This window comes from Apostichopus japonicus, chromosome 5 (assembly GCF_037975245.1).
Source record: "Apostichopus japonicus isolate 1M-3 chromosome 5, ASM3797524v1, whole genome shotgun sequence".
NCBI lineage: Eukaryota > Metazoa > Echinodermata > Holothuroidea > Aspidochirotida > Stichopodidae > Apostichopus > Apostichopus japonicus.
In genome coordinates, this window is record NC_092565.1 from 17,279,615 (window position 1) to 17,303,620 (window position 24,006).

The window sequence follows — 24,006 nt, forward strand, 5'->3', positions numbered from 1 at the left end:
CCCCCCCCCTTATCCTTGCACTCAAAATTATGTGTATGGGCCTGAGCTTTGTATATAGCGTTGCCGATTTCATTTAGGATGTAACTTGAAAACACTCTCGGTAACTTCCCGTCCTATAATGAGCTTTACGCACGGATGAAATTTCATATTGGCTAGGCAACTCTCGTAGACCCATGAAGTACAGTTACCATACTTGCCAAAACTTACCCACTGTGTGTCAGGGAAATACGGAAAAAATGAAGTTTGGACTCCTAAAGTTCGTAATATTTTACCTCTGCAATTATCATATTTTGTTGTAGCTGTTGCATTACCTATCCCGTACCCGCCCTCCGTTGGGGGAGGAAGTTAGGTTTATACTATCTCTCCCTCTGTAAAGATGACTATGAACGCAATGTAGTTGCCGAATACAAAATGCAACATATACGGAGGATAACATAGCAGCAATCACAACAAAAACATGATTAACATCTTCTACAGATGGAAGACTTGTTTCTTTTTCTTCTTTTTTTCCCGTTCTATTTTTTGTTTTGCAGCAACGCACAACGTCTCATTTATTTCCTGTAACATTTAACTCTGACGTATGCATCTGCTCTAATTATTGATATAATGAACTCAATTGCCTTTTGAATATCGAAATGCTTAAATTTTATGCGGGACAAAATATGCTATGAAGTATTTGCGGACATTCTGTACCAGGACATTTCGTCCGGTGGGACTATATTTGCTGTGAGGGTGGGACACAATTTTCAGCAGATAATGTCCGACCGGACTAAATATGCTGGTACAAAGTGTCCGCGGAGACACTTTGTACAGGGGGACACTCTGTACTGTCACACAGGCATGTCTATGCTTGAGCGATTGTCAAGGATGTCAATTTTTCACGCAACTTTTTTTCGAACTCACTTGATTGATGGGCCCCGCTCCATTGCCGGGCCCAGGGCCCGGTGATCACTTAAGACGGCCCTGCTGCAGGTTAATCTTCAGCCTGAGTAGCCGTCATCAACAACTTACAAGTAATTTACACTTTCCATTTCGCGCCATTGCCATACTGTTGGAATACTAGAGAGGGCTCTTGAAAACGGAAGTACTACGTCACAGGTCAACTTCTCTGTTGTCGAAACACCTTGTAGATCAGTGTTTGGAACTAACCTCAGCCATCGAGTTTAATTAAGGTACATGTGACTTCTAGAACAACGACATCCAGACTCATTTCTACGGGTTTCTTCTTACAAATTCTTATCATAATCTTTAGGAGCTTGTTTTACGTATTAAGAACATTTTTTGTAAAGTTAAGAAACTCGTCTTGGCGTGTTAGGCCCAGGTTAAGTCAGTTCGTTCAAATTAATAGTCTATTTTGCCAGTCGTGAAACTAGTACTGCTACTACTACTAGTACAGTAGGACTAGTCGGTTTCAGTTGTTTTCCGCATACGTTACTTTCCGCTGATTACTTTCCGCTGAAAAAATTCTTCTGCGGAAAACACCTTTTTTTCACCTTCCTGTATACTATATTTTCCGCATATTATAGGATACCAAATTCAGGCAGGATGATTAAAATAACATGAGAAAGTATCAAAGAACGTCGATAAAGGGTTAGACTGAGTTCATGTCAGAAAAGTTAAGCTGCTTATAATACAGAGGCAAGCTTGGGGGTGTGTAATTAGGGATTATTAAAGAAGTATGTGGTGGTCGGCCGATAAAAGGGCGGTACTAATTTAGAATCCGTACCATTCCTAACCCCTAACCCTACTTCCTAACCCTAATTCATTACCCCTAACCCTATTCCCTACCTCCTAACCCTTCTTCCTAACCCCTAACCCTATTCCCTACTTCCTAACCCTACTTCCTAACCCCTAACCCTACTCCCTACTGTACTTCCTAACCCTAATTTCTAGCCCCTAGTAAGCCTTCCCATTCATATGGTACAGATTCTTAAGTTAGGCCAAAAGGGCAAAGGGACACCCGCGTTAGGAAGGATTGACTATCTAATAAAGTATTAAAACTGCGGTCGGCGTAATGATAGTTTAAAAAAAAAGTTGTAAAAGGCGGTATCTTTGATTTTCGCTGGAAATGGCTGTATAAGTAAGGGCTGTTTTAATAGTCGAACACGCATTTTGCACCACCTTTCTTACAAGTTACATCTAAAATCATGGCCGATTTATCCTGTTACAGTTAAATCCTATCTTCTCCACCTTCCTAAATCATTCCATGTGCCTAATCAATTCAGTAAGTTATTCTGTCCCTCCAAAAAAAAACGTTACTTTCTGCTGAAAAAAACGTTGTTTTCCGCTGACAAATTTGTTTGCGGAAAACACCGTTTTGTTTCAGCGGAAAGTAACGTGTGCGGAAAACAACGGTACCCGGACTAGTCTAGGTACAGCCTACTCAGCTGAGTAATGTGTGAATCATTAGGCCTAGGCTAGGAGTCGGACTACTTCATTAGGGCTTATCAGTAGCATGGAGGTCTCATAATTGACGCACTTAAGGATTTTCATATGTGTAGCTCCTCAAAAATGTAATGATCTCAATATATTGATTGTTCTGTGCATACGTAATACACTACAATTGACTATTGAGCACAGTTTGACCACAAAATGTCTACTGTGTCAAGTTCTTTCATACCCCGAAATTAACATTCTTCGATAAGCCAACTGTAAGTATACATCTATTGACTGTGGATGCTGTTTCCTATGCTCTGGGCCTCTAAGGCCAGACAGGTCAGGTCCCAGAGAGTAGTGGTATCATGTTAAGCCTAGTTAAATGCATTGAAATTGACTAGCCCCAAACCGCGCTGCCCCTGAAAAAGTTAACTTTCCGTTGCTTGCAAGTGAAGTTTTATTCATTTCGCTACAAAATGCAGACAGTAATGGAACATGATACATTGTTATCTTTTATCTAGACCTGAGAGTGAGATATCCATCGCTGCTATGTACACTGTGTTGTGGGTATTCACCGTAGCTGCATGAATTGACTTGTACACTAGTGTCTAATTACAGACGATAGCAAGCTGTGTGTGTGTTTTCTGGGATCGAAGGTGGTGTCTAACACTTCTGTACACCTCATTTGAAACTAGGTCAGATTACCGGCATCAGACGTTTCTTTGTGCGCGAGTCTTCACTCCCTGTAGTTTAAGGTTACAAGTTTTGTTAATTTTAGGGAGTAAGACTTCCAGATGCCAAGAACACAACTGGGGGTGGGAGGGGAGGGTGTTAAAAGCTTAATAAGAAACGGAATTTGATCAGCACATACAAAGTTTAGGTTGCCTGCTGTATCATTTCTAGTAATTATTTGAAGGTGCGTCATTTATGAAACCTTTGCTACACTTCTTTCGAACAGTGGCAGTAGTACCAGTATGATGGAGTGAATCATTACTTTGAATTTGAACTGTCAGCTTTTACTTACTGTACTGTCAAAAAGAAAGTATTATTGACTGATTAATTTGTATTATGTTGCTTTTTTCATTGTCAATGTGTAATAGTGCATTTTAGCCAGTGTGTCACATAGTCATGAATGTCTAAAGTTGTAAATAACAGTATGAATTACTCCAGCGGCAGCAGAGTTCTAGCCATGTGTGTATCCTGTTTTGTACAGGAATTGAAATAGTTGAGATAAGTCTAACTAAGTTTCTATTCTGACAACCAGAAACTTGTGTCCATGGTTTTGTCAGAGTGACATAGATAGTTAACTTAGTGATGATAGGATTTCAAGGCTTTTGATTCTACATACAGTTATCTTTCTTTGAACAATGTTTGGACCAGCAGAAAAGAAAATACGGGTGGTAAAAGGATGACTGGCAAACTTATTACAGGCATGAGCTTTTTCCGCAAATTCGCAGAATAATGGTGATTTCTTATCTACCTCGGGGACAAAAAGTATTATCATAACACTGTAGCATAAGCAAACTGGAGCCTATACCGCAATTTTTGCAAAGTTCTAGGATTTTTTTCTACCCAGGCTCATCCCGGTTATTACGTGTATGTGTTACCATGGTAATTGTAACTTTGTTATGTTGCTCCTATACTTACAGATTCAAGAGAGTACAAACTGTATGATGCAGAAAACTACAGTATAACAATGATGTAACTTGGTTGTTACTTTCTTTCTTCTTTCAATACTTAACAATTCAGATATTCTTTTAGTTATATTCTTCATTAAATTTAGACATAACTAATGACATTCCATTATTAAATGGCATCTGGTTCAGTTGTTGAACTTATAGGTTTTGTAATCCCATATGGTTTGGACTGTGCCATAATTGCTTTTGAAGCTCTGCCAATGGTCATCATGGATGATCATATGAAACTGCCTAAATATTTGATCAAACCTTCCTTAAGTGTTGAACAAGTATCACACAGAATTACAAGGCATCCATGATTGATGCTATGCACTTTCTACAGCAATTGCTACCATATTATATTTCTGATGATAATGATACAAAAAAGGATTGTACCAGGTTGTGCAATGGAGTTTGCCAGAAACAGCAAACTGGAAGATTTTGATGGCCTATTGAGTTGTAAGATTGCAATCTGCATTGAATTCCCTGTAATGTGGTTCCACTCCTTGGCTAAGCAAAGTACGGTAATCTGCTGCGTTAGTATGTAAACTGAAATAGCAGCAAACACTGTGAAATGTTTGTCAATATTAAGAAAGTAAAGTGTTACATTAAATATATAGGTGAGGCAAGTACAAGATGCAATGACTTGTGTATTAATTAGGAGTAGCCACATGGCCATTCACATACTGTAGATCACTTGTGGTAGGAGTGAGGGTTACTCAGCTAAATATTTTAAATTGTAATTATATATGATCAGAGACTTTTTCAGAGTGAAACAAAGTATTAAACAGCCCATTGCAAAATACAGAGCTTTATATTATAAGGTAGTAATGGTGGTAACCCTTCTATCATTCAATATGTTCTTATCAACTAATTTGCTTAAATATGTATTTACTAACTCTGGAACTCTTTGTCTTCTATGCCTGTGTTATTTCTCTTGATAGGCTAGTGTGGAAGGTCTGTGGGCAGTACAGACTATGCATCATTGTGAAACCTACAGTACATGAATGTGAGTGTTTCATAAATTTTATGTGTTGATGTTTGTTTACTTTAATAAAAAAACTATCGTTCACTGTAGTTTTGAAGGGTAGTGAGGACTGAGGAACATAAAATATTCCTATAAAGCACCAAAATAAATAGTGTTACTACTGTTGATGTCTGAGCTATATGTTATGAACCAAATGTTCTACAGTCTTACTGTACTTTGACCAATTTTTGGTAGGGATGTGTAGAAGGTCATACAATATGTAATTTTCTCCAAACCTCTTTACTTTTAAATTAAAATTTGAATTTAGTACTTGTTGGAGCTCCAAGGATAACTGTTTTTTTTTTTATGTAGGGAATGGGGGGGGGGGGTGGTGAGATGATGAGGCTACCCATTAAGGTAAGATTTGCTGTAAGCTACTTGCTATCTGCTGTGCATTCAGAAACCTGTTGATGTTCCATACTCAATTCTCTTGCAGCTCATATCTTCTGTTGATTCAAGAATCTTGAAACTCAGCGACTGGGATGACCTCATCCTGGAAGATTTCCGCAAAGACTTCCCAAATTTTGAAATAAGTCTTGTCAAAGAAGACCACTTGAAGAAACCATCTGCTAAAGTGGTAAGGAAGTTGAAAGACTGTACAGTAGCAGTTTTTGTGATGCACAGCTGATATCCTCATCAATTCTCTCCCTTCTCCAAATCCCTCTCTTTCATCACTGAGTTTGATATGTTGGTGAGCTTTCTTTATTGGTACTATATTTCAACTGTTTTTGTCATATATATTTCAACTTCATTCATGGACAGTCATGGATGTGGAATATAAAACATACAAATGTTGTCCTACTTGTGTAGCATACTGTTGTGGAAGTCTGTCTTTGAAATTGTATTTAAATAATGATTTCAAAGGCCACAGTTTTGTGATGTTCATCTGTGGTTACCTATTATAAAGGAGCTGCAACAAGAAACTTTTCTCCTATCTAAGTAAAGTATATCAATACGAGAGCCAGTATTTTGATACTGAGGGAGGGGATGGAGAGGAGGGCAGGGAATGCCATGCTAGGATAAAATCCTAGACCCTCTTTGCTGTTATGTTTATATATGGATGTAGGTTTTTACTGTTCCAGTATAAACTTCATTTTCTGGATTTGTCAGGGACAGAGGTTGTTGGTTTAGAAAGAAAAAAAAAACATCTGGAAAATCCATGTTCCTGTACAACTGTATAGTGTAAAACTTTGACTTTATAGTATTATAACAGAGAGCATTTTACCATGATCTGCACCCTCCCCTTACTCAACAAGTTCACCTATACAATCTCTTAGTTGGTAGCACAGACAGGAAGTCCTCCTACATCACACTTCCCAGAAAGATTACTAACAGTTTCTGTTTACAAGCCATAAAGATAATAATATACTTCCCCATCTTCTAAGTCTCGATGGATCACTTACACTTTGACTTCCACAGCATAAAACTCTCTACAACAAAAACCCTACACCTGTCTGTGTATATATTATATCTCTACACAGATCTCTACCAAGAAAGTAACCTTCAATGTGATGTCATTGATTATGTCACAGTGCCAATTTCTCAGTAGCCCTGCCTCTGTTTCTTGGTAGAGTGTGTGTCAACAAGAGGACAGAGTAACTTCCAGTCCCATCCTCTGTCACCAACAAGTTTCAAGTTAACTCAAAATCCAGTATAAATTACATGAAAGTAAATATTTATAAATAGGATATGACAAACATTTAAGAGTTATAATGCTTAAAATAGCATGCAATATATGTACAAATAATAAATCAAAAGTTAATAAATTAATTAAAGGAGGTTTTGTGTAACAACACCCTGAATAAATAAAGCAGCCCTATAAATGAAAGAATTTTCAAAACGTACAGTTCGAAATTTTGGCGTGATTGTCCTATTTCTCAAATTATAATTAGTCTGTTTAGTATATAAGATCAAACTTTCACCAATTGTATTCAGTAGTATATATCTAGCCATATGAAGCTCTAATATACCCGTTTAAATCAACTGTTTGTTCATGTCCTTTTTTCATGTTCAAGCACCGGTGTGACAGAATCTCTGCAATGTATGTTATTGTGTGAAATACAGTACTACATGTTTCAAACAGACTTCTTTTTATTGTATGTGTCGTTTTGGTACTGTAACTGTACAAGAGTACTGTAACTTCAACCTTACCAACGTAGTGCTACTATTATTATTATTATTATTATTATGATTAATTATTACATGTTATCTCTTATTCTTTTTCAGAAATGGCGGACAGTTTGCAATCGTTATAAAGAAGAAATAAAGGACTTCAATCAAGGACTACTCATCAGGTTAGACTGCAAGAAAGATTACTCAGAAGAGAATACTATTTTAGGTGAGCCTTGACCCTGGTTGTGCAATACAACAGAAGATATATTAATCTTGTCTGTATCGCATTGATAAAAATGAAAGAAAATTTCAATTTACATCTTTCCTCTCTTACCCATCTCCTATCAAATTCACTCCAATCTACCCCAGCCGATAAACTGGCAACATTCTGTCACTGTTCCCTCCTCCCCATGACCCTTGCCATCTTTCTTACCTATGTTACCTATGTTCAGATTATCTAAACATGATTTTCTAGCAAGGTTTTCCATCTGCTTGAAAGAATTTTGTTTAACAACCCACATCCATCTCATATGTAAAAGTAATGAAAATGTATTCAGAGAAAGTGAAGAAAAGGAAAAAAAAATTAATCAATAATTTCAGGTCAAAAATTGGGCAATGCATTTGAAGCTTTTATATTAAAGGATAAGGAATCTTCCCAGTTTGCCTGTATAATGAACTTCTTTTTAAATTGATTAAATGTGAGGTTACACCGTTTATGGGGAATGAGAGCCTTGATAGATCTGGTTCCATTAAGAACAATGTAACAAGCACCTATAATGTGTCTATGTAATGGGGGCACTGGTAGGCTGGAGTCTTTCTACAATAATTTTCAGAGAACAACCTGTGGTAATCATTCCCCCGTAAATGGTCATTAGAAAATATTCCCGTAACCCAGGGTCTTCTATTCAACACTTGTATTGAATACTTTGAGTCTTGACATACATATATAGAGGTCATGACCCCTTGTCAGTAGTAAGTGTACACCAGTTTTTCTGCTTTGCTTTAAGCAAAAACATTACGATTCCAAACTTCAAAAGCTGAAGGCATTGTTTTTTCTAAATAAGAAGACGTTGATAAATTTGATACTTAGTATTTCGTTTATGTCCGTAGCTTTTAGTCTGGAGATATAGTATGTGTAAAAGGCCATCTTGTCAAATTTCAATTTTACCAAAATGTCAACTGAACAGAAGAGAAATAGAAACACAAGAAGATAGAGAATGTTCTGTTATCTTTGTTATTTTCGTTTACCGTGCATTTGTTACAAATTTATAATTGTTTTACATACAGGTCTGCTGATGGCAAAGCACACCAAATGAACACTGACACATCCTGACATTTGAACCACACCTCTTTGCACCCCTCACCCACTACCATCATTAACCTTCCATCCCATACAAGTAAATGTTTTCCATTAAACAAATGTAAACCAAGATTCAAATCAGACAGAAAGTGTTTACACAGTTGAATGTATGCATAATATTAACCTTCCAGTGATAACAGTGGATTAGTTGACCATCAAAGAGGTGATAGGTTACTATAGGTTAAATGAGTCAATCCCTTCCTTCCCCCCCCCCAACAACTGGATGTTCTTCGCTGCTGATAAGAGTGATGGATAATATATGCTCAAATCTTCAAACATCACAGTATTCACTTCTGGTGTGTAACAGTGTTCAGAAATAGTTCTCCATAATTTCACTCTAAACTTTCTGAAAAACTTTACATAAATTGCTTTCTTCCTATCACACTGAAGCAAGCTGGTCTTCTGTAAATACACAATGCTTTCATTTAATGGCCTATGGAGATGGTAGTGTCTTGGTATAACATAGCGTATAGTAATAGAAGTATGGGAAACTACTGATGCAGATTTGATTCACAGAAAGCCAGTTTTTCTTGGTTAGTTAGATTATTAGTCTGCTCTGTAAAAACGGAGAGATGAATGAAATGACCACACAAAAATTCATGCCTAACCTAAGGAAGGGGTGCCATTAATAGACTGCAGGTTGGATAAATATGGGATCAGAACTACACAGTGTAAAGTAACAGAAAAAAAAAATTGAAAACGGAAATATGCATAATGAAATAGCCACAAAGAGGACAAAATGAATTCTTAAACAATCAAGGATATAAAATCTTTTTTGTTTTATCTTAGAACATATATCTTAAACTGAACCACAGTTATTCAACCATTTCCTTTAATCTTGCTACTTCAAACTGAGCATAAAATAAATCAAAGTAGATCGTCAAAAATTACTGGATCTTCACCAAAGGCGACTTGAAAATATCCTGCGAGGAACAAAATTTGGATCCTCTATTAAACTTGCTATTTAATCAATAACACAGACTTTTTGCAGAAGTAGCTTTTTTAATATTGCTATCTCTTTTTGAATGTAAAATAACTAGTTTTCTCTTTCTAGACACATTATAAGTGGACAATTAATATAAATATAGACATAATATTTCAGAATTATAACCAAATTATCATTTGATTGATTCAGCAGAATTGATCTCTGATATGACAAGACAAAAAACGGAAAGTTAACAACAAATCTTTTTACAACAGGGATGTAATTTTCAAGAGATGGGTAACAATCACTTACGTTGACAGTTTGGGAATACCGAGTTCCTGCCACTGCAATATCGCTTTTAAAGGATGACTGCAGATCCGATTTAATTTTGATATGTTCTGGAACATTTATTGTACAAGCCACTGCCATCAGTTCAGGAAGTATCTCTTTAACTTTTTTAATATTTTGAGGAATGACCCTTTAAACAGGTGAGGTTCATCAATTGAACAAGACGCAACCCCAACCATCTAGAAATAACTGTCACGTACAACTTCCTTTCCCCAAAATAGCTAAGAAATTCTTATTCCATTTGGGTTGATATCACATAGTTAAGTGTTTCTTCACATATAAGGCTCCTCTTCACATATAAGGCTGGAGACTTGATCAAGTCTTTATGACATCATTGACAGCACTTGCTTAAATGGGGGGTTTTTTGTCTTTGTTTATTACAATGGTTATTTTCTGTAGTGGAGATGAGTATTGCAATTGCTGAATCTGAAATACCTAAAAAAACTACAAATTTTCCCAGAACAATGGTGTTGAATGTCCACCAAAGGCATTCTGTTGCTAATATGAAGTTGAAAAAAAAACATATTTTGGTTTCAGTTATTAGGATTTATAAAACCATGGCTTAACATTTATATTTGTCATCAGTTTAACCATAAAGGAGCCTTCCAGGTATTTATCAAAATTTAAAGGTAAATATCTCGAACACCAGAATAGCTAGAGAAACATTACAAGCCCAATTTTTTTCTTTTTTTTTAATTGACAGAAGTATTGCCTTCTATATACATTGTAAGTGTGCATGTAAGCACAAGCCTATTGATTGTATCAAACTCTGTGAGTTCACTGTATTGGTTGTAGAAAGAGATGTATTAAATAATCAAAATACGATGTTGGCGAAATGAAAGAGTTTTCTTTGGTCACCAATCAGGGTATATTAAATCCCCCTTCAAAAGTTCTAATGCCATGCCATACTCGGTAATGGTGCATTCAATATCTTACAAAAGATATATTCTCATCTTTTCACCACTGATTTGCTAAGCTATTCCCTGTAAACATGTCTGCAGTTGAAAATCCCATTTTAAATATGAAAGCTGACATTATGGGCAACAAAACCTCACTTGCATCCCTAATTCTAAGAGGCTGAGGACCACAATCTGAAGAAGTGGCCTGTTGTGGTTCTGATTCAACTCTGCCAACCACCTCCTGGGTTTCATTTGCATTATTATCATTCGTTTCCAGAACTTTTGCAGTGCTATCTGCAGTTGTCTGGGGTATCCCCTTACTTTTATTCCTCTCCATGACCATTTCGTTGGAGCCATCAATGTTGGGACCATAATCGGTCCTTTTCCTGGGACCAGCTTCCTGTGATGTTAATGGATGTATTTTGAAATCTCCCTCTTCGTGACTTGGAGTGTTACTAGCATGATTATCTAAGTGTCCTACTTGGTTCAGAGTAGTTATATCTCCACCCCTTTTGATGTCCCTTACACTGCAAGAAGGAATATCATCAGGCTCTTCAGATTTTAATTTGTCTTTTGTTTGCATTTCAGATATTCCTGAAGTTACCTTCTCTTCTTCTCGACATCTAACAAAATGTTCACCTTGTAACCCAACGCCGGGCGTTTCTACCATTTTATCATCTCTTGAATTTTTGACCAAACTGTAAGCTTTCTCATCGTCTTCCACCAATATTGTTGTGGTCTGCTGTCTGTTGTGATCAGTTGCCTCACTTTGACTAATATTTTCTGCATGTTTCTTTTTCCCTCTATCTCCTACATCTCTGGTTTGATTTTCAGGGATCCCTGTCATGGATGTGGCCTCCTTTCTTGGATTCGCTGTTGTAGACTGAGGTTGACTGGCTTCAAGCTTACTAGAATCCGATGAACTAGCCTCAGACATAAGGATATCCTCAGATTTACATAGAACAACGTCTGTGCTAGCTAGGCTTTTTGGGGAACTACTGCTAATATCGGCCTCCACCTTGATTTTGGAACTTTCACATCCACTGCCTAAGTCATTAGTATCTGAGTAACCGTTGCTGCTGTTTCCCAACTGTACACAGTTCTCCTTCTTGGTAGAGACATCACTTCCTTTCTCTGGAGTTGACTTTGGTGTAAGACGAGGAGGTGATACTTTGTCTGTACATGTTTCCGAGGACCGTATCAGCTCTTTCACAGGCGATGATGGTGGTGTGACACGGCTGACTGGTAAGTTTCCTGATGGAGGTCTGGGTCTTATATTTTCAGCAGCCTCAGCATTCAGTCTCTTTGGAGTTGCACTTGGTGTACGACCAGGTGATCCATTCTCCGCACCTGTTTCTGAGGAGCTGGTAGTACTCTTCTGGCCTCGCACAGGCTGTGATTTTGGTGCAACAGGGCTTAACGAACTAACAGACTGTGGTCCTTGTGGAGTATTCTCTGATTTATCAAATTTTACAGTGCCTGCATCATGTTCAGTGCGGTTTCTGTTAGCTTGCTGCGGTGAGCGACCAATGTTACCTGCCATCCCCAGCTTTGATGCAGCAGTTGGTTCTTTCTGCTGCACCAGACTTGTGTTGTTCTGCTGTGGTTCTGAACCATATTCGCAGGTACTATGAGGTTTAGCAGTAGAATTGTTGAATGATGTTTCCATACCAGGCATATTAACTGATGGATATGATGCTTTTATCTCATAGTTCCCCATTGATCTCTTTTGGTTTTTCTCTTCCTTCCTTGCGTGACCCTCACCGGTTGTTGCTCTTAGAGGTTCCTTCATCAGATCTCTGCTGGGATCTTTCATTCTGTTGTCAGGTGGTCTATGGGACTGTTGAGGTGGATGGCCCTGGACAGGCATCGGTTGCTTATTAACTGTCTTCATTCCATCACTGGTAAAATGTGTACCCGGGGATGTCCTTGTTGAATTATTCCACTTCTGCAATGCATCACTTTGCTGTGATTCCAAAAATGAAATTAAATCATAAAGTTATTCTACTGGGAGATCATACAATTGACATATCCAGAAGAGAAAGCATTGTGGCAATGATGGCATTTTGTCAAAATGAAAAGGGGGAACTTAAAACTTCAAATATTTACTGAAGAAAGTTAAGCTACCATCACAACATTATCAACAAAGCACAACATAGATTACAGAAGGTACCCCTCCACCTCTAGATGCCAGGAGAAATCTCCCCTCCCCCCACCTGCACAACATTGTAAGTTAAAATGTTTCTTTACATTTAGCTAACTACTAAGAAATAGACACATTTCCAAAAAGGCTATCTGATCAAATTTTCTCCGTGCAACAAACTCACTAATATCCTTAGGAGTAAATTTAACCAACTTTTTTTCCTACAACAAAAATTGACATTGTATCAGTTATTGTTTGAACAGGGCATTTCTCTGTACAACTCAAAACAATACTATAAGTGCTAACTGAATGTAAAGCTATCAACATTTCACAACACAGATGACGGGATGAACCCTTCTCGAATAGCTAACAGTAAATCACATATTTAGGTGTTATTATTGTATTTTAGTCATATTTTTTCTATTTATTTTTCTATTATGTTTTATTATTTATATTTTTCTATACAATCTTAACTTTTATATCCTTTTTAACTTTTTCTACTTCTAACAAATTTTTTTATCTTTTGCTGTAAAGCGCTTTAGAGCAATTTTTTTTTAATTGAATAAGGCGCTATATAAATCTTGTGTAATAATAATAATAATATTTCTTATCCGGTTTCTGTGATGTCCTTTCAAGTCAATTTTAATCAACAAAATACAATTTAAATATTCGACAGTAACTCACATCTTTCAGGTCAAGTTCCTGCCTTCGGTGTCCTTTCAAATTGTTTTCATAGTGATGATGTTTCTCAATGCTCTGAAAGAAATTTTCTTGATCTTGTTGGGATGATAACTGCCGATTTGAGCCAGCACCATCTTCTTGTGTAATCTAAACATAAAACATATTTATTTAGCTCAATTGTTCATAATAATTTTCACATCTATAGAGAAGCTCAACGTCGTCAACAATTTCTCAGTACCAATTGCTAAGTCGCTATGAAGTTTTGATATCAATAAAACCAAATTCTTAGAAAGTACAGTAAACTCATTACAAATGCACTTATCCAATGTTTGCTGCTGAGGGTGGGGGGAACCATCAATGAAGGCAGGTTGTGCGGACATAATCTTTTGTGCTTCACAGTTTCACACATTAGCCACTGCTGGTCTGCTCAGATTATTTGGTTCAGATTGCTCAGATTGATCTGCTCAGATTGATTCAGCCTTGCTGCGAGAATCTTGCAGCTGCTGCTGCATTTATTTTACACATGGCCAACCCTAAGCTGTCAGGCAACTCTTTAGTATAGTTGACGTTTTACATTTGCCATTAGTATGTACGTGCAACCCTCAATGAAGCCTTCGTAAACTAGCAAGGAAACAACTTTCTGTACTTCTCCTAAAGCCAAGTTACCTGACAGAAGAAGTTTAGAAGAGTGGTATTGCAACAACAAATAGAAACGTCTTCAACTGGCAGACTAAAGTCTCACGGTCAGCCTTGATCTGAAAGTAATCTCTACTTTATAAGCCATTTGACTAATTCGTTAGTAAATCCTCCACTTGCTGAAACCGTAGGTGCAGAAATTTGCATGTGCAACTTTACTGCTCTAACAATGATGAGAACTTCCTAGCTATATTAAAACACCATTTGAAAGTCAATCCTATCCTAGACAGTAATATCCTCAGGACATGACAATGTGCCATTACAGCAAAGGTAACCAGAATGCAAAAATGCATTGTGGCTTTGATGATGTAACATGAGCAGTTTTCTTCATGAATCTAATGCAAGATATAGTGAGGGTGTACATGTTTACAAGGGTTTCATGATTTGACCTCTAATGACCCCAAACGACCATTGACCTCCACCAAAAACAATAGGCTTCTTGTACTCAATGTGGTACTTCTACACACCAAATATGAAATCGGTCTGACCTTCCCTTCTTGAGATATCGTGTTTACAAGCTGGGCGTCACAAACGCACTCACACACATACACACAAATGCATACATACATATGCCATCATGAATGCAAAGGTTACGATTATCATCTAAACCAAAAATGTTTATAACCAGAAAGTCAAATGGCTTTGTGATGTCCGGCCATATTTCATATGAGAATACGTAATGTAACACAGAATACAATATTTGACCCTGGCTAAATTCACATCAGCAAAGTTTCAACTTTGCCATCTGTTGACCTCTGACCTTCACAGAAATGGTGAGTCTACACACCAAGTATGAATTCATCCATCTCAAACTTTTCTTGAACTAAGAGTGTTATAAAGGTATAACATACGCACATATCACACATGACATCATCATTGCATAGATTCATTTTGTCGTAGGGGTGGGGGGTGGGGGGTGGGGGGTGGAAATAAATAAGAAAGTAGTCTTTACTGACAGTACCAGAGCCAGCTATGTGGTAACACAAAACTAGCACATGGCCTTTAAAATGGGTTTTTCAAAATGAGAGAGAAAACATGAAATAGTTAAAAGGTTTGGCATTAACCCTCCTCCATCTTACCACCTTAATTTTTGAGACCACGTCAAGCCTTTCAATACTACAAAGTCTCGAAATTAAGTTTCCAAGGTTGGCTTGGGAAGGGTTTTTCTGATGCCACATTTCAACCATGCGAGCAGAACGATTGTCCAAAGCTTCAAGCTCATTCCTTTCTTCCCAAGTCATACCTGTTGAGAATAAACCAAGGATTAGAGTGTAACAAATATGTTTTGTTGTCATCTTCACCAAACTCAGAACCATATTGTCAATATGTAACAATTGTAAAACGAAGGGCAAAATGGTCAATACAACTTCATTTGAAAAAGGCTCCTCCCCCTCCCTCTCTCCATGGATATAAATATTCCATATAATTTACTAAATTATTTTCTATTACTACACAGGTGCAATTGCTGCTTACACAGTTCAGAAAGCTTGAGTCAAAAATGTAATCCAGTTTGGAATCAATACAGCGAATGGATTCTCTCCAAGTTTAAGTGAAATCAGGATTGTTCTCAGGATTTTGCCCATTGGTCCCTATTCATTTATTGGGTATGTGAGGGTCTTAATACTATGATTAACTGTGCACTCAAAAAAAAAAAGCCTTTTTATTCCAACTTTATAATCCTATGAGGTAGCCTAGAGGCTTATATGTAGGTTAGCAAGATGAATTGAAGCAACTGGTTGCATTTCTAACTACATATGGGACATCTTACATCCCCCATGAGGTTGTATCAAGGAGCTAGCACAATGATTCATTAGACATCAAAGAAGCTACTTGTCCAAAGATGCTACTGTATTTAACACATATCACTTTTTGCCCTTTAACCGACATTATGAAGCAATTTCTAGAGCTTACATCCATGGGCTAGCTGTGTCACTGGTGTGTTTTGGGTGACACACATGTAACATGCGTGCAGTGTACAGTACGGGAGGGATGGACGGTGTGCTATGTACCAGGGGAGCTCCCTACAACAGTGTGTGACCTAGCCTGTGAAACATTTGTACAGCTACCGTCAGAGAGTCCACAAGGTGCTATAAACTGGCAATACTTCTGACAAGTTAATGGTCACAAGTAATTCACCTACAAGCTTTATATGCTCAGTGAGTCTAACACAAAAGGAACGTCTACCCTGAAAGCATAGCAGACTTTAGAAGTCGGTTACACTTGTGGTGAATAAACACAACAAATTACATTACAATATACATAGAGATATCAACAACCAAGTCAGGCCCTGGGAACAACCATCTCATCATGCCCATTTATAGTGACTTTCAGTTTACGTTACGTATATTATGTATATGAAATATCATTATTCTATATCTCATATCTTGCCTGCCACCCTGTATTGTCCCCAGCTCCCTCATTTCCCCCAAGGCTGCCCCCCCCAAACCCCCACTCATCAGGCCTGCTTTCTGAAAGATACCATTACAGAGATGACCTTGCAGTTACAAAATACAAAACAATATACCAAAACAATTAGCTAAGTTTTCCCAGTTGCGGCTCATACCAACATCTTGATCTAACAATTTGAGGGCGGCTCTCACACCAGCTGGCAAATCTGACACTGGAGTGTCTTCCGAGATCGACCTCTGATTAGAGGGTGGTAGTTGGTTCTCTGAGATCCTGTGTGTGGTCTGACCCACAGGTGACCGGACAACAGGAGTAGGAGAGAGTAAGCTACCTGTGCCAAACAGAGGGCATTAAACACACAAAATTATCACAGAAAGGTACTGAAAATGTAATGACATCCATCAGCAAGAAATAATGAAGATTGTTTACGAGGAAAATGATATCGTTTGGTATCCTACAGTATGCGACTAAACCGAATGCAGAAGATCCAGGTTTTGCTAAACAATCTCTAGAAACCTCTTAATTGCTGAGCAATATTGAATTGCTCAATTATCCCCTGGAGAGGAGACAAAAATATTGCTCTGTGCCTATTTATTAAGCTTCCTTTTAAATAAACACTATACACTTCCAAGAAACATGTGCCTTAGGTACCAAATTCATATGTGGGAACATGTGCTTAAATCTTTGACAACTCAAGGGAGGTATCTGTGCAAAAGTGTGATTATGACACACATTTGCCAGTTTTCAACCTTTGTGACACATTACTATGTACAGGTTTTACAATATGAAAGGAGTGGAAACCCCAAAATACAGGTTGACAACAGAATCTATGAAAACATGTAGCAAGAAATCCAATTTGTGATAATGTGTGAACTAGCAAGAGTTTTCTGTGACACAGAATTCTCCATGTTGTCTATGTATTGAATTATTAATGAATTAGATTCTCAGGTACAAATTTCTTTTCATGTGTAAAACCCACTGGTTTCCATATATTCACATGTTTTTAGGAAGACATGGAAAAAAAAGTTTTATCTGTGGAATTGGGCTCAATAAACACAGGTTTGCCAAGTGTATTCAAGTGTCTTTCATTTCTGTGTTACCTGACAGTGTAATTGTTAGGGTTTGGTGGCTTTCAATGTTAATTTGACACTCAAATAATGCAACATTTCCGAGGGAAAAGGGGAAGTGCAATTTCTGTTTTTAAATTTATGGGTAGTTATATTTTTACCTTCTGAATAGTAGTTCTAAGACATGGGTTCATCAATATTAATGATTTCTGTAGGTGTGTAACAGATAAACCAATCCCTCTAGTTATTAAAGCATATCGAGAGATAACATTCAAACACTAGACTTGTGAGTTGTTTACTCAACTTTGTCCCAGTTTCACAACCAATGGTAGTGCAATATTGTTCTTTACTTGAATATTACTCTTACTGTACTTCATGATTACAGTAGTACACTGAATGAGAGAATAGAAATCATATAATAACTAGATCAGAGAATATAAATCATATTATTCCTGGGATATAATCCCATTCTATCCAAGTTACAGGGGCATCATCTCATCCTATCCAAGTTAAAGGGACATCATCCCATTCTATCTAAGTTAAAGGGACATCATTCCATTCTATCCAAGTTAAAGGGAGGGACATCATTCCATTCTATCCAAGTTAAAGGGAGGGACATCATCCCATTCTATCCAAGTTACAGGGGCATCAACCCATTCTATCCAAGTTACAGGGGCATCATCCCATTCTATCCAAGTTAAAGGGACATCATCCCATTCTATCCAAGTTACAGGGGCATCATCCCATTCTATCCAGTTACAGGGACATCATCCCATTCTATCCAAGTTAAAGGGACATCATCCCATTCTATCCAAGTTAAAGGGACATCATCCCATTCTATCCAAGTTAAAGGGACATCATCCCATTCTATCCAAGTTACAGGGGCATCATCCCATTCTATCCAAGTTAAAGGGACATCATCCCATTCTATCCAAGTTAAAGGGACATCATCCCATTCTATCCAAGTTAAAGGGACATCATCCCATTCTATCCAAGTTAAAGGGACATCATCCCATTCTATCCAAGTTAAAGGGACATCATCCCATTCTATCCAAGTTAAAGGGACATCATCCCATTCTATCCAAGTTAAAGGGACATCATCCCATTCTATCCAAGTTAAAGGGACATCATCCCATTCTATCCAAGTTAAAGGGACTTTATCCCACTTTATCCAAGTTAAAGGGACATCATCCCATTCTATCCAAGTTAAAGGGACTTTATTGTACTTAAAAAACCAACCTTCTTTATCAGACTTCATCATCTCGAGAATTTCAACAGGACCTATTTCCTCCAAGGCTTCTATAAGTTGGTCATACCATCCTGTCTTCCCTACTAAGCAGGAGCAAAGCTCTCTGTTGGCGCATACATCACCTTCGTTGCGAGCATACTTTCTTATTCTTTGCTGCAAATAGGGAAGCAAAATTAACATGGTAACCATTGTGTTATTCTACAAGCAGAAATCTTCATGAACAGTTTACTTTGTCTTTGAAATAGCATCGACCACTTTTTAGGTTAATAGATCAGGCCCAAATGTCAGTAGACATGAATTTGCATAAAGTTACGTTTTACACAGGATCTTCTTCAGAGGCTTACTGAAACTTTTAAAAACAGACTAAGGATACATCTAAAACACTCAGATGTACAGACAGCTGTTCAAGCAACAGTATGTGCTTTACCACCTGTAATCTTAGCATTGTTTTGAGCCATTCATACAATGACAATAAAATCGTTTACAGTAAGGGTGAATTAGGGACTTCTTTGGCATATGCTACAGCTAAATGCTACTGTAAGGCTTATTTTGATAGTTCCAGGTAACGGTAAGCCGGGCCTTACACTAATAACGTTGAACTGAGCATGAACAGGAAAGTCTTAATAAGTAATCTCCAAAAGAGGATATTTTGATAAGTTCCTCTTTATTAACTCTGAATATAACTTTAACTTGGGATGATTAAAATGCACAGGCCTGGCTCCATAATTTATATTTATAATCAGCATTAGGCTTATACAGAGCCCTCTGTTATACTTCTGTAGGCTTCGGGAGATAAACTTAAACTCCCCGATACGTCTTTAGGAGACACTTAAACCCCTGATTCTAAAATAAAAAATTACGACGCGATTCACAGGGCACACACTCTGCCCTTGAACCTGATTGGTCCAAACTTATGGCTAACCCCTCGCCCAACTCTCGATTGGTTGAGTGCCAACCCGATATGCAGTTGAGCACATGCAAATGGGCACTCAACCAATTTGAACCAGATTGGCTGTTTTCCAACCCCACAAACTGAATTATTTAATTCAAAACATCTGTATACGCTTCTAATAGCGTGTGATTCATAGCCTGCCACACCACAGAGCAAACCACCAAAAGGCGCGCCATGTGTGATGTCATAATAACAATAAGTAAACAATGTGTTAACACAAACTAGAATACGCTTCACACTACTATGAGTTATTATACTATACAAGAAGTACTGCCAGCGTTTTTACATAATGCTCAAAGTGCCACAGTCAATGCCACCTCAGAAGGATGTTTGATATCACTTTCCATTCATAATTCTTATCATTGGTCACAGATTTCTTGCAAGAAATTGTTCAAAAATAGGAAGAAACTGACAGGTTTATTCAAAATACTTGCTGATGATCAACCTAAGACTCTTGTAATACTGTGTGATATATTTATTCTGTAGATTTGACTTTTCAGTCGTTTAAAAGGCCAGGTAGTTATAAATGTTGTCAGCTAAGCACATGAGTGCACATCACTTCAAAGTATTGTTTATACTGTGTCATTGTCTAAGAATTGTTTGGACTGTGAAAGCTTCAGCATCCCTTGGGCAGTGTAATTATAATTAATTCCAAGGGGAAAAGATTGGGCCTGCCAGTCACCCTAGATGAAGTGATCATGGTCGTAAGTAAGAGGAAAAGAGGAGTGAGATAGGCACGTAAAGGCACAGAGCGGTTTTGACGTAACTGTGAGGAACGTATCAAAGGTACAAATCAAAGGGATTTGGCTTTTTTATTCAAAGCCATTAAACCAAATATTCCTAGAGGAAGACCAGTTGTCGCAAAAGTTTGAGTAAATGCTGTACAGTAAGCTACTCACGATAAAATCACTCTCACATACTCTGAAACTCCCAGAGTGTACTTGTAGGCAACATTAGTTTACCAAACTATAAATTCAATAATAGAAAAAGCTGCACAGGTAAATACTCGTACCATATCTGCTGGTAAGCTGATACAAGGTAGCCTATCCAAAAGGTCTTCTGGGGACACCTTATTATGGAAATGAGAGTGAATCTCTCTTAACCTTTTTCTTCGTCTCTTATCCAAGATGTTGTCCATCTCTTCCTGAACCTGTTAAGGACCTGTAGGGAGATGCAGTATATTCTAATTAAAGTTAATTCTTTCTGAAGTCAGAATAGGGTACCGTAGGTGTGGAAAAGTGTATGATTTGTGTGCTCCATGCAAATTTACTTATAATAAAGACAAATTCTGGGTTAGCCATTTGGGGCACCCAAACGTTACAGGGGACCATCATAAACAGTATAAGATTCAATAGTTTCTCCTTATGTAAAAGGCAATGACTGCAATTTATAACCATTCCTTGACATTCGACAGGTGGGGGTACGGGGGAAACTTGATCAGTAAGACAAAAATGACATGTGTGCGATACTTAACACCAAAGAAAGTGTCTAGGAAACTTTCTTGGTCATATCTTTATGAATGCTTGTAACATTGTAAAAGGGCTTGTAGCCTAAAAAGTAGTAAGAAGTAAAGTAGTACAGCAGGCCTCAGAATGCAGGGGCTTTTTTGGGTACAAATGCTAGTGGATTCCCATGTTTGCCATGTGCAGAAAAATGGCACTTGCATTTTGCTGTTAGTAGATCCATATTTGCTTTGTATTAATTCATATAAATTCCCAGTTGGAATTTGATTTTAGCACGTAAATCTTTTTACACACTGGCATTTCTAGCAAGTGACTAAAATTGATCACGAACCTTTTTTTTTCATAGAATAAAGCTACAATTATCAATGTGACTTCCAAGCCTTGTCAATGAATGTCATTCCATACAAAACCAACCTATTTTAATTTTTCTCCTCTTTTTGGCATAGATCTCAGATACATATTGATCTAATGCTGCAAATCTGTGGATAATGAATACAAAAAACACTCATCATCATAACTGAGCTTTAGAGACCTACTGTACAGTGTGTACCACATAAGTATATACAGTAAGATGCACTTGAATGTTTACTGTATGCTACCCAAGTAATATTTAACAAAGGGAGACAGTTGTGATGCAATGACAGGAATCAACTAATGTGAGATATGTACTGTATGACTAAAAACAAATGTGTAGTCAAACATTGCTGTAAATTTGCAAATCTTTGTGCGATTCATCACTAGCATTAAATGTTTGTATGTAAGCTTACTTATATCAGCTAGACTGTTATTTATTGTGTCCAATATACAGTATATCAGAAGAAATATATATCTCCTTTCTAGTCAGATTTCTAGACCTTTCTTATACTGTATTTGTCACATTTTGCTTTAAATGAAATAAAATAATTCAAGGTCATCCCCAATTAAGTGAAGGTCTTGTCTATTGGCACGTTTAAGTGCCAATAACAACCGTTATTGTTACGTTAGCGTACCAATAAACATCGATATTCGCACGAACATGCTCGTGCTTATAGACAGTGACTTTGCACACGTAGGCGTACCAATAAGGATTGTTATTCACAGGAATGTGTATGTGGGTATAGGTAGGCATGTAATGATTAGAAAAGCACTGCCAATAAACATTTATATTCGCACGAACGTGTTCGTACTGAGTAGGAGGGGAAGGTAAACCATGGCCCCAACACCAGTGTTGGGTGTGCACGGTCGATTTGCCTTCCCTTGCCCCCCCCCTGGCCCCCCTCAAGATTTTGGTCTATGAAAATTTGCTGATTCTCAAAAAATGGTTATCTTTTTCAAAATCAATAGCCAAATCTGTAAAATATGAGAGAAATCAGAGATGTGATCAATTCTGGGAAAATTCAGAGAAATAATTAAAGATTTTGTTGGAATATTTCAGAAGAGATTTGTTGCAAACGGAATATGATGAATTTAATTCATCTACAGTAGTCGCTTGTTTGCTGCTACAACCGTTTTGGAATCCTTTATTACAAAAATAGAAAAAGTATCCGCAGATATACTTTGAACATAACCCTGGATCCCCATAGTTATCAAATTCCTGTTCCATTGTCATGCACTGCTGTGTTATTGTCCATCGATGTCCTGTTCATCCCTCCCGGCAAACACATATCAGGACAGTTTATTGTTTACATCAACCACGAGCGCTGATTGGTCAAGTTATATGAGTGCGAATAGTCAATGTTATTCGCACGATTACGTTTGTGCGAATAGCCACAAAGTTAAGTGAATTCCAGAATCCAGAAATATATAAATGAGAAGCACAACCATCTAACATTAGGCCTAGCCAAAGCATTGAATAGTCAGTGCTATATTGTCTAAAATCCAAATAGCAGGCCAGACAGGCTAAAAGTTAGTGATAGGCCTATATAAATACAGATTTCATTGACTCAATCACTGAATTAATACTGTGTGGTGTGTGCATGTTCACAAACCAATGATTTTATGTTAGGCTTGCTACAACAAAGTGCATAGGTTACCTTTTTTCATTATACAGGGCTATCTGCAACTTAGGCTTGGCTTAGTGTAACTTCTGTAAGGGCCTAACATTACCTGTTTCGAGAAATACATAACCTGTTACCTTTGTGTGTATTTTGATTCTTTCAAGGTTACTGATGTTCAAAGGATGTACTTGAAAAATCTGTCGAGCTACTGTCGCATTTCCTTAAATTTACTTCTGATACTGGTAAGGAACTAGGGCCTAACAGCGGCATAACGCTACTTCATTTTGCGTTACACAATTTTCCTATAATTGTCCGCACATTGCACAATTACAGTCCGTTTGACACAAGAATCATGCCTACTGTAGGCTAGGCCAAAACTTATTGTAGTTACTTGCCTACCGAAGCGTTATGAATTCAATTATCATATGTTACGAGAACCAACTAATTAAGACTGGTTTCTATGTCTTGCTCTCCTTTCTAATTCGAAACATTGATTTTTGCAAACATGTCTTTACTTAAAAATTCTTTCAAGGATTACTGCGTTCTGGAGCTTTGGAGCAACCCGGTTCACACAAGGTTTAATGCTACAGCAGGTGTGTCAATGATCACAAACTGACTGTCGGGGAAATCCCTAGCCTGACTAAAGGTAG

At 37.5% G+C, this 24,006-nt stretch overlaps 2 protein-coding genes across 11 annotated transcripts; one reads left to right on the forward strand and one right to left on the reverse strand.

Moving 5' to 3' along the window:
* The first annotated feature begins 1,084 nt into the window (after positions 1-1,084).
* On the forward strand, positions 1,085-17,720 carry LOC139967877 (protein PBDC1-like). 6 transcript variants are annotated; one of them, XM_071972051.1, is made up of 6 exons: positions 1,085-1,172; positions 4,026-4,077; positions 4,997-5,061; positions 5,516-5,656; positions 7,306-7,417; positions 15,700-17,720. In XM_071972051.1, the coding sequence occupies exons 3-6, from the start codon at positions 5,056-5,058 to the stop codon at positions 15,732-15,734; spliced, it is 294 nt and encodes a 97-aa protein (XP_071828152.1). In that variant the 5' UTR covers positions 1,085-1,172; positions 4,026-4,077; positions 4,997-5,055; the 3' UTR covers positions 15,735-17,720. The 6 variants fall into 6 exon arrangements, with proteins under 6 accessions (XP_071828152.1, XP_071828153.1, XP_071828157.1 ...); XM_071972054.1 differs by having other exon boundaries at positions 1,145-1,166; positions 4,024-4,077; XM_071972055.1 differs by lacking the exon at positions 1,085-1,172 and adding an exon at positions 1,200-1,218.
* On the reverse strand, positions 8,403-24,006 carry LOC139967874 (uncharacterized). Of its 5 annotated transcripts, XM_071972047.1 has the most exons (8): positions 23,872-23,910; positions 21,795-21,859; positions 20,930-21,078; positions 18,956-19,118; positions 16,768-16,980; positions 15,323-15,486; positions 13,551-13,694; positions 8,403-12,689 (listed from the first exon to the last, which is right to left on the reverse strand). In XM_071972047.1, the coding sequence occupies exons 3-8, from the start codon at positions 21,053-21,055 to the stop codon at positions 10,782-10,784; spliced, it is 2,718 nt and encodes a 905-aa protein (XP_071828148.1). In that variant the 5' UTR covers positions 21,056-21,078; positions 21,795-21,859; positions 23,872-23,910; the 3' UTR covers positions 8,403-10,781. The 5 variants fall into 5 exon arrangements, with proteins under 5 accessions (XP_071828148.1, XP_071828146.1, XP_071828147.1 ...); XM_071972045.1 differs by lacking the exon at positions 21,795-21,859 and having other exon boundaries at positions 23,872-24,006; XM_071972046.1 differs by lacking the exon at positions 21,795-21,859 and having other exon boundaries at positions 23,756-23,971.